This window comes from Terrapene carolina, unplaced genomic scaffold (assembly GCF_002925995.2).
Source record: "Terrapene carolina triunguis isolate 2854851 unplaced genomic scaffold, T_m_triunguis-2.0 Scaffold94, whole genome shotgun sequence".
NCBI lineage: Eukaryota > Metazoa > Chordata > Testudines > Emydidae > Terrapene > Terrapene triunguis.
In genome coordinates this window covers 3,224,061-3,237,466 of record NW_020664445.1, presented here as the reverse complement: position 1 = coordinate 3,237,466, position 13,406 = coordinate 3,224,061, and the positions used below count along the sequence as shown (strand labels likewise).

Here is a 13,406-nt window from a genome sequence, read left to right as displayed (position 1 = left end):
GAGGGGTGGCCCCGGCCCCGTTCCCGGGGGTTCCTGGGTTGGGGCGACGGGTGGCTCGGGCCCCGTTCCCGGGGGTTCCTGGGTTGGGGCGACGGGTGGCTCCGGCCCCGTTCCCGGGCAGGGGGTGTGATTCTGGGCCTGTTCCTGGGAGGTATCGGGTTGGGGGGTGACCCTGGGGCTGTTCCCTGAGGGAGGTTTGATCCTGACCCCTGTCTGTTCCTGTGCCTCCCCCCAGTGTGATCCGGCTCATTATGCAGTACCTGAAGGAGAACAGCCTTCACCGTGCCCTGGCCACCCTCCAGGAGGAGACCACTGTGTCCCTCAACACTGTGGACAGCATTGAGAGCTTCGTGGCTGATATCAACAGTGGGCACTGGGACACAGTGCTGCAGGCCATACAGTCCCTCAAGCTGCCGGACAAGACCCTGATCGACCTCTATGAACAGGTGGATATGTCACCAACACAGTACCAGACACACATCCCATTGTGCATTTATGAACACCACTCTGCTGCCATTAACCACAAAATCAAATCTATCAGAATGTCACAAGGAAAAATCATGAGCTGGTTTTGGGTGTCCTGGGCCAGAATGCGTGCTCTGCACCATTGGATGAGTGCCACTAAGCGAAAAACTAGGGTTGTGGAGAAGAAACAAATTGCACATGTAATTGTCAAGATCTTTCTTCCCCCTGTGATGTACTGCTCAAATCGTAAAAGCTTCGGTTTGTAGAATTACTTTATAGATAGGAAGTTCAGTTTTGGACGTGTGTCAAATACATACCTTCAGCATCAATAGTGAACAAATGATCCTTGAAGTTTGAGGTGGAAAATATTTCTTGCATCGCAAGGAGAAATAATTTGTGAAGAATTTATTTTTTTAGATCATATTCACACTTTGCAATAGTAAATACTATCCCATTGTTTAACTTTTAACATAAGAGTTGTATTTTATCTTGTGGATACTAACCATGTTTCTTTATGTTACTCCAGGTTGTTCTTGAATTAATAGAGCTCCGTGAGCTGGGTGCTGCCAGATCCCTCCTAAGGCAAACTGACCCTATGATCATGTTAAAACAGACTCAGCCAGAGAGATACATTCACCTTGAGAATCTCCTGGCTAGGTCCTACTTTGACCCTCGTGAGGTAAGTTGTATTTGTGGAATTTTTAAAAAAAAGTTATAGTTATATGACTTGGAGAATTTGTAACTAGCGTAACTGTTTTGCACGGCACACTTATTAATGAAAAGCTTACTCTGTTTAGTATTTTTTTCTGTGTAAGCCATCCCCATCTCTCAAATTCTGTATTTGTGGTTTCAGTATTGTTTTTATTCTGTTATGATACTGCAGTTTTTAATATTTTTTGCAATTTTTATTAAGCACTTCATGAATACATCCTTTTTTAAGATTCACAAGTGATTAAAACACTGGACTGAGACTCAGGCAATCATGGTCCAGTTCTCATTTCTGCCACATCGTTCTGGTATGATCTTGGGCAAGTCACCTAACCCCTCGGTGCCTCATTTTCCCATCTTTAAAAAGCTGGAAACAATACCTGTCCACTCCTGTAGATCTGAAGATGCTTTATATATAAAAAAAGTTATAAAATTGCCAGGTATTGTCTATAATATATTTGTTTTAGACTGGGTTTGTTTAAATATAAACTTAATCCCTTTATTCAGGTGTGTTTTGCATCTAGAATTTTCTTTGGCCACTCAAAATGCTTTTGTCTTTTTTTTTTTTTTTAATTCGCTTCGCTCCTTGGCCCCTTAAACACTTGTAGTCGTATCTTATTTTTGGTCAAAGTGACATTGGTCTATGACAAAATTCTTGCAGGAAATGATAATTTCACATGTATCTTCTTCCTAGGCATACCCAGATGGCAGCAGCAAAGAGAAACGGAGAGCTGCTATTGCACAAGCTTTAGCTGGAGAAGTCAGTGTAGTACCTCCATCGCGTCTTATGGCATTGTTGGGGCAGGTAATTTTTGAAGAAAATATATTTACTAACTATACCAATTTGTTTCTAGACTTGTAATGTATGAGACTGAAATTTGGGTGGCCTATTCCTAAACTTTGCCACAGTAGAACCACATTAATCTTACACTTTATAAATAGCACACGCAGATAAGTCTCTTGCCTCTTCACATCAAAATTTTTCACTAGGAGGGTGGTGAAGCACTGGAATGGGTTACCTAGGGAGGTGGTGGAATCTCCTTCCTTAGAGGTTTTTTAAGGTTTTTTGACAAAGCCCTGGCTGGGATGATTTAGTTGGGGATGGGCCCTGCTTTGAGCAGGGGCTTGGACTAGATGAGCTCCTGAGGTCCCTTCCAACCCTGATAGTCTATGATTCTATTTAATAGCTATAGTAAGAGGTCATGTTCCTAAAATTGATATTTAGGGTTTTTTTTGTTTGTTTGTTTGTTTTATAAAATAGGTTGCAAATACTTACTGGTATTAATAGATGATAATAAATAAAGCTAAAATAAACTATTCAAATAAATTATATTTCATGAGATTTTGTCCCTGCTTTTTAAATTGATTATTCCTTTTCAAAACTCAGTGACTTGCAATGGACTTCCTGGTGAATGTGAACTAATAAAGTTCTACTGTAACTTTTTTCATTCCTTAAATTTTATTTAAAGTAAATTAAAGAAAGAGATCTTGGAATCATTGTAAATAGTTCTCTGAAAATATCCACTCAATGTGCAGCGGCAGTCAATAAAGCTAACAATGTTAGGCATCATTAGGAAAGGGATAGATAATAAGACCGAAAATATCACAATGCCTCTATATAAATCCAGGGTATGCCCACATCTTGATTACTGCGTGCAGATCTGGTCACCCCATCTCAGAAAAGATATATTGGAAATGGAAAAGGTACAGAGAAGAGCAAAAAAGTGGTTAGGGGTATGGAACAGTTTCTGTATAAAGAGAGATTAATAAGACTGGGATTTTTCAGCTTGGAAAAGAGACAACTAAGAGGGGATATGATAGAGGTCTATAAAATCGTAACTGGTGTGGAGAAAGTGAATAAGGAAGTGTTATTTACTTCACATAACACAAAAACTAGGGGTCATCCAATGAAATTAATAGGAAGCAGGTTTAAAACAAACAAAAGGAAGTACAGTAACTCCTCACTTAATATCGCCCCGGTTAACCTTGTTTCATTGTTACATTGCTGATCAATAAGAGAACTTGTTCGTTTAAAGTTGTGCCAATGCTCCCTTATAACGTTGTTTGGCAGCCGCCTGCTTTGTCCACTGCTTGCAGAAAGAGCAGCCCGTTGGAGCTAGCTGGTGGGGGCTTGGAACCAGAGTGGACCGGCAGCCCCCTATCAGCTCCCCGCTCCCTTAAGTTCCCTGCATGGCAGCTGCCCTGCAGGCTATCCCCAGGCAGTTCAGATATCCTTCCCCCCACTGCGGTGTGCTGCTCCTGTCCTCTGCCTTGGAGCTGCTCCCGGAAGCCTCCTGCTTGCTGTGCAGGGCGTCAGGGGAAGAGCGGTGCTAATGTCAGGGTGTCCCGCTCCCCCTGCTCCTGTACCCAATCTCCATAGAGCGGGGGGGACAGGGATCAGGACAGAGGGAGCTTGCTGGCAGCAGCTGCTGTCTCAACTTTCTTAAAAAGGCAGTGTACTCAGAGTGGGGTCAGCATACTTAAAGGGAAAATGAGTGTCTCTCTCTCACTCACACACACACACACACACACACACACACAGTGCGTGTCGCTCTCTTAATCTCTCACATACATGCACACACACCTGGCACTTTGGAAAGTGGAGGGAGTGGTGCACTCCAGTGGGATAGTATGGGTTCATCATCACATTCAGTTTCCACAGGGGAATGTTTGCAGCCACTGCCATGCTGTATCTCCTCCCTCCATTCCTGCTGCCTTGTAGAGTGTGAGGCTACATTAGTAACAATGTATTAACCCTTGAGGGCTCAGCCGAGTGCTAGTTCATCATTTAGCAGTGAGGCATTCCCTGGGAAATATCCCACCTCTGACTCCACCACCTCAACCAAACTTCACAAGCATCATTGCTTTAAGTTGTTTGTTTAAAACTTAGTGTGTGTGTGTGTATATATATATAGAGAGAGAGAGAGAGAATGTCTTTTGTCTGGAGAAAATTTTTTCCCTGGAATCTAACTCCCCTGTCCCTCCCCATTCATATTAATTCTTATGGGGAAATTGGATTCGCGTAACATCGTTTCGCTTAAAGTAGCATTTTTCAGGAACATGACTACACCGTTAAGCGAGGAGTTACGGTACTTCTTCACACAATGCCCAGTCATCCTGTGGAACTCCTTGCCAGAGGATGTTGTGAAAGCCAAAACTATAATAGGGTTCAAAAAAGAACTAGATAAGTTCATGGAGGATTGGTCTATCAATGGCTACTAGCCAGGATGGTCAGGGATGCAACACCATGCTCTGAGTGTCCCTCTGTTTGCCAGAAACTGGGAGTGGATTACAGGGGATGGATCATACTCAATGATTGCCTGTTCTGTTCATTCCCTCTGAAGCACCTGGCATTGGCCAGTGTTGGAAGACAGGATAGTGGGTTAGATGGACCACTGGTCAGACCATGTGAGCGTTCTTATGTTCTCATATATGTTGATTTGAAGTAAGTATTATGTCCTGTGTTGGGAAAATGATTATTCTACTGTAGTGGCTGTGTAGGACTTCAGAATAAAGTAAATTTTATTCTTCTATCTGTTCACAAAAGGACATAATACTTTACTTTTATATGTAAATAGTTCTTTGCCAGCTCATTCAGAACTAACTACTAAATGTGTACAACTTCCTATTTATTTCATCCTTTGTAAATAAAGTACTGAAAGGAAAACAATTAGGGAGGGCCTGCAGCTATTCTCACTTGCTAGGAACACTTGGAAATAACAAAGATATGCTCAAACCTTTGCATTGGTTTCCAGAGTTCTGGCAACAGCATTGCTTTGAGTAACTAATCTGAAAAATCTTAGAGTGGCCACTCAGTTCAAAAGTAGAAGTGCTAAGTTTATTGAAGATTTCTAGGAAAAGCTTGCTATACTAAGGAATTTGGTGTAACACAGCCCCTCCTGAGAGGATTACACTGACTGAACTTACTTCTTGAAAAGGATCTCTAACTATAATCATTTTGGCTTCTCATAAGGCACTGAAATGGCAACAGCACCAGGGACTGCTTCCTCCGGGGATGACAATTGATTTGTTCAGAGGTAAAGCAGCCGTGAAAGATGTAGAAGAAGAAAAGTTCCCCACACAGCTGAGCAGACATATTAAGGTAGAATTGTACTAACTTTTTTCTGTATAATGCCTGGTAGTACTTGCTGTAGTTACCTTAAGCCAAGACTTTCATTTTAACTCCCAGGCTTCACATGCTCATAGCTTTTTGAAAATTTATCCTTTTTACTTAAATTTTTCCATGCCTGGTCTTGGCCCAGAAGTACATCTGTGGAAGGTTTGATGAAAACTCCAGTTAAGGGTGGAAGAATGCTAATTACATTTCAGGAAAATATAGATGTTTTTCCAATTTCAGCTGGTTTTGAATTTTGAATTTTAAAAGCTGTTGTGTTCTGGTTGATTAAGGCTCATTATCTACAGGAAAAAAATGATTCTTAAAAATTTGGTTTTGTGCATGCATGTTAGTAACTTCCATTAATCATGGGAACTTTGATACTAAGTGCAGCACTAAGTTAATATTGTTGTAACGAATATCTTTGTAGAAAGCTTTCAGCAACAAGAACAAAAAGCTTTTCAGACAGATTTCAATACAGAAACAGATTCTGCTCTGAAATGTCTGTGCTCCTGCAAAGCTTGATTTACAGCAGACGGCTTTTCTGTTGTGGAGTTTCCAGGGTTTATAGGTGAACTCCATAAGCCCAGTAGTTCCAGTTCGTGCTCATTAGCTCTGCCAGTTTTCTCTGCAAGCTGCCTGTTCTGATAATAAACAGAAAATGTGGTTTACAGGCATCTGTGTGTCAGTGACCTGGACGTGAGCAGTCAGGTCTAGTGGTTGGAGCAGGAATCGATACCCAGAAATCGGAACCCAGGGTCAGAGATAGAGGCCAGAGCCAAGGGTCAGAAACTGAGCTGAGGATCAGAACCAGGTTACCTGCAGTGAGGCAGGAGCAGGATTAGGAATAAGCAGGTGCAGGAGCTATTGCAGCCCTGGGCAAATGCTTTGAGCAGCTAGTGAACTGCTGCTGTGCTTAAGAGCCAGTCTGCTGACTTTGACTACACCACCTGGTTGGTAGGAAATCAGGCAGCCTACTATAGGCAAGCTGCGCTCGTTAGGTTGCCTGGAAACTGGCTCTGCTGCTTGCTTGTGTTGGTATATTTCTACCAGTCACTAAATTCACTTACTTGTAATTGCTAGAATGAATCAAAATTTTCATCAACTTTTTTTGACAAAAACTGCATTTTCAATCATAATGATTATTGTTGTGGAAAAAAATAATTTTGGTTCAAATTTTGTATTATGATAAATTTTGAAATGAAAAATTTTGTTACACTTCTGAGGAGGAGAAAAACTTTCTCACTCTTGTACTTCCCTACCCGCTTTTTTCTAGTATGGGGGCGGGAGAGGAAGTGAAAAGTGGCTTTTTCTCTCTGAATTTTTTTCATGTAAAATAGCATTTCAAACAAAACAATTTTTATTTCTTTTGATTTTTTTCAGCTGTATTAAGGTTACTTATGTTTGTTAAATAGACATTGTAAAGGTCTCAATTGACATCCATGATTGCAAAAATTAATGAAAACTAATCTGACTAATTTTGGAAGCATAGACTGGCTGGCATAGAAGTAAAGCAGCTGCATAAATAATTCTTAATCAAAAAGGAGTGTGTTTTTTTTGTGTTTTGTTTTTGTTTTTTTGGTTTTTTTAGTAGGCAGCCCAGTAGAGCTGGCAGCTGTTTTCCACCACTAACTTAAAATAAATTAACCTTTAGCCCTGGATTATATCATATACTGGCACCAAAGAGTTAACTTGATTTAAAATGAAACTGACCTCACATTAAAATCCTATTTTTATTTCATTTGAAAACAGTTTGGCCAGAAGTCACACGTGGAATGTGCTAGGTTTTCTCCAGATGGTCAATATCTGGTAACAGGCTCTGTGGATGGATTCATTGAAGTGTGGAATTTCACTACTGGAAAGATCAGGAAGGTAAATTAGTTCTGGATTCATTTGACTGGGATGTGGATTGATTGGTGGTTAGAGAGTGCATTTTTCAACTCTGAAACCAGGTTTCAAATCCAGATGAATCTAGCTAAAATGAGTTTGGAGAGGAAGGCTAGTCCCAGTGCTGACCTGGGAGGTGCAGATACAGGATCAGTTCTGTGCTGTGCCACAGACACCCTGTGTGACCTTGGACAAGTCACTTAATCTCTCTGTGCCTTAGTTCCACATCTGCAAAATGGGAATAAAAGCACTGCCCTACTTCACAGAGGTATTTGAGGATGAGAATATTAAATTGTGAAGTGCTCAGATACTATGGTAAAGGGGGCCATATAACGTATCCTTAATAGACATATAGAAATAATTATTGCAAAACCACTACATGCTTTCTTGTAGTTAGCAGTCTCATCTGGAGAGATACTTGGGGTTGAGCTGGTAAGAAGACTAACCAGTTGCCAGAGTGATCAGTCCTGTAGGCTGGTGCCATTGATTGAACAGAGCTGAGCATGTAAGGTGGAAAACTGAGGCATGAGTCCACCCAATTCTTGCTTTTATTTATGAATTTTAAAAAAATTATTGTCACTTATAGTTTCTGGTCATATACATATGACATAATAAAACAGATAAGATTGAACAGATAGGGGTCCAAGTTATCAAGTTCTGGGGTACCAGGAAGCTTTTCTTCCCTTCTGAGTTTCTGGGCTTGGGCCCTTGTTCATTTGGTTTTTGATACCTTCCCATTATACATATTCATTAGCTTTCATCCAATCAACATTAAGATAATGCTTATATAACCCATACAATACACATGGGCAGGCTTCAATTTATCTAATGTTTGCTGTCCCCTCTTTTTTCATGTCTTCATGTCACCTTACCCATGTTTTTCCCAAAATAGGGACTTTTTAGCATTACGTTTTGTATATTTTATTGTATCGATTAACTTTCTCTTATGTACGTCCTCCAATATGATACATTCCATGAACAGAACATCACCTTTGTCTTGTCAGCTGTAAGCCTCATTTAAGCAAATCTACATAAGAGAGATATTGGAAGACAACACTCTTGCCAAGTAAAGACTAGCAAAAGCCTTAGCATAAGTATTACTGTGGCCTATCCAAACTCATTCACTATACATAGTTTAATGTTAATAATTTAGGATTAATACAATATAGCCCTTATTTTTGCCATTTAACAATTTTTCATCTTTGGATATCATAGTTCACAACATGTGTATCATCCTAAATTATTCATTAACATAACCTTTATTTTTGTTATTTGATTAGGATAGCTATGGAGAACGACATGCCCTGCTATCCGAATATTCTTATCTTTTTCAACTTGGATTTCCAGGGGACTTTTTGCTCAAAGTTTAGCACCACACTTGTAAATCATTAAAAAACCTTGTCAGTAATTTTGCCTGTTGCATTTTGAGGTGCTTTATTCAGTGTAGGGCCTAGGTTTGTGTTTGGTCCTCAATACTCCTCTCTCCGGCACTCTTGGAAATGCAGTATTCTCAAGGGTGTGACTTATTTTACATGATGGGGTAGAGTGCACATTCCAGTGCTGGGTCTTTTTTGCCAATCTTTAATATATGCTGTATTTTATAACACATTATAAGCAACAAGGTAACTATTAACACTTTCATCTGAAGAAGTGGGTTTTTGACCCACGAAAGCTTATGCCCAAATAAATCTGTTAGTCTTTAAGGTGCCACCGGACTCCTCATTGTTTTTGTGGATGCAGACTAACACGGCTACCCCTCTGATACTTATTAACACTTGTGTACATAACAATATTTTAAAACTAAATGCTACAACCAGGTGGTACCCAAATGTGTTTGTTTGATCCCATCATCTGATTGGTTTTAATATTTGTTTCATGTGATTATTTGCTGTATTTAATTTTTTTATATGAACTAAATGCTTTGTATTTTGCAGTGATGAAGAATTTAGGTATATATTTAATTTAGCAATGGGTGCTATAAACTTAGGAAGCAGCCTCAGAACCAAAGCTTGGTTGACTTGTTATTACTACTGATTCAACAAATGTGGGTATAGGTATGATTTTGACTGATTCAATCATAGTTTTGAATTTAGAAATAAAACATCTGTTGGACTGATTAATTGGGGATACTTTCCTTCCATAATTGTATTTTAGTTATTATGTGACCACACAGTATTTTCCATTCCCCACATATGTGGCACAGGTTTGTTGTTTAAATTGCAGGTGCCAGATGGAATGTGGCCTGTTCAATTTTCATGAACATAATATGCCACTTACAGTTGTGAGCTGAATTCTTCCATGAACCGATGGCAACTAGCTATTGCTGTTTAGTTTTAGTTCTCTTTTATCCTCCATTGCTGTGACTGACAGATCTTCTTGCTGTTTCATTTAGGATCTGAAATACCAAGCACAAGATAACTTTATGATGATGGATGATGCAGTTCTGTGCATGTGTTTCAGTAGAGACACAGAAATGTTAGCAACTGGAGCACAAGATGGGAAGATCAAGGTACAAGTTTTAGGACATAGAAACTGTTAGGAAGTGCAGAAAGATTAGGCTAAATCAAATGTACGCGTTGCACCCTTTAAATTTGAGGAGCGTGAGGTGGAAGAGGGTCTAATACTCAGTTCCTATGGATAATTTCCCCATGCACTGAAAACAAATTTCTTGCTATAATTTCATACTCTCCAGTCTTAAAGTTGGCCTACAAAGGCACTTTTTAACACACTTTTGGATTATAGTATTGTGCCTGTCTTGAGAAAGGAATTGATTTTACACTCAGGGAATTGTGGGTTTCATGCCCTGTGATCTTGTTACCCAAGGCTGCTAAATATATAATTATACAAGCTAGTGGTCTGTAAAGGTCCCCTTGTCTTGCTAGTTTGGGAAATTTTTCAAATCATATCCTCTAGAAAAGGAGATGAGTATGCATGTTCAATAACTACTGTCCTTTAGACTTGCATAAGGCATTTAGTATGTGCATCCGAAGAAGTGGGTTGTAGCCCACGAAAGCTTATGCTCTAATAAATTTGTTAGTCTCTAAGGTGCCACAAGTACTCCTGTTCTTTTTTTAGTATGTGCAGTGCATTCTGTATGGTAGCCTCAGATATGAACAAGTATAATGTCTCTATTTGTGTATCTAACACTCTGGTTTTGAGATGCTCCCACTGTGACCCTCTGAACAGTGGTTCTCAGTCTGACACTTCTGGGGAGTTGCCATCTGGAGTTGCAAGCTCACTCCTGGAAGACTTGTGTCATGTTTCAGGTCAACTGCACCTCTATTCGCTCTCTGTGGTTCATCAAGGGCACCCACTGTCAGGGTTCTGGCTCCCCAGCTGTCACTCTTTTGGGTGGAGATCTGTGTCTCACTCCTTCCTGAGCGGGGTATTTCCAGGCTGCACAGGTCCCTGTCTACACTGAATTTTCCAGCAAGTCAGACTGCCTAAGCAGGCTACTTTTCTTTCTCCTCATAGGCTGTAACAGTGTAATTGCCCATAGTTATAAAGTACCACACAGCTCTTCCTAAGCAAGCACACTTCCAAAGGTGAAAGCATTACTGGGAAAACATACTAAAACAGTAAAAGTCACCACAACTCCAACAAGGTCTCTGGTAGGAGTCAGTCCTTCACTACCCACCAAGGGGTTTTACTGTGGTTACCAGTTCGTAATTGTCTTGGCTCAGAACAAGCACGCTCATGAATAAATCAGCCCATCCTTTTTTGGCTGGGGTCTTTGATCTAGAGATTCTGGGAGCAGGTAATCAGTAGCCAATGGAAAAGGCTGAGGCTTTGAATAACTGGTTTGGAGGGGTACATTTGCATTCACCTCCTCCTAGATATTTCCTAGGAAACCCACTGAACCAAAAGTTCATTCGCACCTGGCACATTCTTTAAACAAGTCCTTTGAAGCTGATACCACTTCCCAGTGTTTACATTAGTCATGTCTGCCCACAGAGAGGTTCCATACAATCCCACAATAATACATGAACATCTGTATTTTGAATACAATGAACTTCTGTGATACTTAAACTTAATTCAAAACGGTTTAACTTAATTCAGGGAGGGTTGTGCAGGACATTGCAGTGTCTGTCACAACTTGTACTCTAGTCTTTCTTTAGTTTATTTCATGAGTTTCCTCCCACCCCAGGTCTCTGCCTCTCAATGTGATAATTAGCAAAACAGTTTAGAGCATCATAAGTAGTTGGGATCCAACATTTAGGTTGTGTGTTAACTTAGAAAAACGACAAAACCTAATGGGAATGTTTTCATGACGTTTGTTAAATGGCAGGGAAAGCAGATGATTGGTTGTATGCCCTGCAGCATTTGAAACCCTGCCATGGCAGAGCATACTGTTAATGCATGAGTAGCCGAAAGTAACTAGAAACACAAATGAAATTAACCTGTCTTCATTGTCTTAATATGATTAGTCCGAAATGTAAACAGCATAAATGATGGAAAACAGAACTCATCTGTTAATCGGTGTTAATGCAAATGAGGGGTTTTGAGTGACATTTACCCTCTAAAGGGAAAGGAAAGGATAGCTCCAAGGCGAAATTTTATTTTTTGTTCCAAATCAGTGGCCTTTTGTTCCTTTCTGGAGGAGGAGGGGGTGGAAAGTCTTTTACAGCTTTAGGCCAGGCAGCCCTCCGCCCTAGTAGCAGCCCCATTGCTGACAGGTGCAATCCTTCTCGTATAGCTAGGCTCGTATGGCTGATAGGAGTGCTATGGCCATCAGTGTTCCGCACCAGGAAGAGCTGCCAGGACAGATGAGTTCAGGCATCCGTAAAACCAAACCCAGATAACCTAGAGTTCTGCAGTCTCAAGTAGGAAACAGCTCCTAAGTTGGAGATCAGCTTGAGGGCAAGTCACTTATACAAGGAAAGGGGAAACTGATGTGGAATAGCTAAGAACATAAGAACAGCCATACTGGGTCAGACCAAAGATCCATCTAGCCCAGTATCCTGTCTTCCGACAGTGGCCAATGCCAGGTGCTTCAGAGGTAATGAACAGAACAGACAATTATCAAGTGATCCATCCCCTGTTGCCCATTCCCAGCTTCGGGCAAACAGGCTAGGGACACCATCACTGCCCATCCTGGCTAGTAGCCATTGATGGACCTATCCTTCATTAATTTATTTAGTTCTTTTTTGAAACCTGCTATAGTCTTGGCCTTCACAACATCCTCTGGCAAAGAGTTCCACAGGTTGACTTGGTGTTGTGTGAAGAAATACTTCCTTTTTATTTGTTTTTAACCTGCTGCCTATTAATTTCATTGGGTGACCCCTAGTTCTTGCGTTATGAGAAGGAGTAAATAACACTTACTTATTTACTTTCTCCACACCAGTCATGATTTTTATAGACCTCTATCATATTCCCCCTTAGTCGTCTCTTTTCCAAGCTAAAAAGTCCCAGTCTTATTAATCTCTCCTCACATGGAAGCTGTTCCATATCCTTAATCATTTTTGTTGCCCTTTCCTGAACCTTTTCCAATTCCAATATATCTTTGTTGAGATGGGGTGACCACATCTGCACACAGTATTCCAGATATGGGCGTACCATGGATTTATATAGAGGTAATATGATATTTTCTGTCGTCTTATCTATCCTTTTCTTAATGATTCCCAACATTCTGTTCACTTTTTTGACTGTCGCTGCACTATCCACAATGACTCCAAGATCTCTTTCTTGAGTAGTAACAGCTAATTTAGACCCCATCATTTTATATGTATAGTTCAGATGATGTTTTCCAATGTGCATTACACTGCATTTATCAACATTGAATTTCATCTGCCATTTTGTTGCCCAGTCACCCAATTTTGTCATCTGCAAATTTTGCCAGGTCACTGTTTACCCTTTTTCCAGATCATTTATGAATATGTTGAATAGTACTGGCCCTAGTACAGACTCCTGAGGGACGCCACTATTTACCTCTCTCTGTTCTGAAAACTGACCATTTATTCCTACCCTTTGTTTTCTATCTTTTAACCAGTTACTGATCCATGAGAGAACCTTCCCTCTTATCCCATGATGGCTTACTTTGCTTAAGAGCCTTTGGTGAGGGACCTTGTCAAAGGCTTTCTGAAAATCTAAGTACACTATATCTACTGGATCCCTCTTGTCCCTCTTGTCCACATGCTTGTTGACCACCTCTACCAATTCTAGTAGATTGGTGAGGCATTATTTCCTTTTACAAAAACCATGTTGTCTCTTCCCCAACAAATCATATTCATCT

The 13,406-nt window shown here is 40.5% G+C and overlaps 1 protein-coding gene across 1 annotated transcript in view; it reads left to right on the top strand.

The window, feature by feature from the left end:
• SMU1 (SMU1 DNA replication regulator and spliceosomal factor) overlaps nucleotides 1-13,406 on the top strand; it is a 28,008-nt gene that overhangs the window by 257 nt on the left and 14,345 nt on the right. The window contains exons 2-7 of the mRNA XM_024203059.1: nucleotides 236-446; nucleotides 992-1,144; nucleotides 1,868-1,978; nucleotides 5,147-5,275; nucleotides 7,040-7,159; nucleotides 9,567-9,683. Of these exons, the coding sequence (XP_024058827.1) occupies nucleotides 236-446; nucleotides 992-1,144; nucleotides 1,868-1,978; nucleotides 5,147-5,275; nucleotides 7,040-7,159; nucleotides 9,567-9,683 (841 nt within the window). The remainder of the gene's footprint in view (nucleotides 1-235; nucleotides 447-991; nucleotides 1,145-1,867; nucleotides 1,979-5,146; nucleotides 5,276-7,039; nucleotides 7,160-9,566; nucleotides 9,684-13,406) is intronic.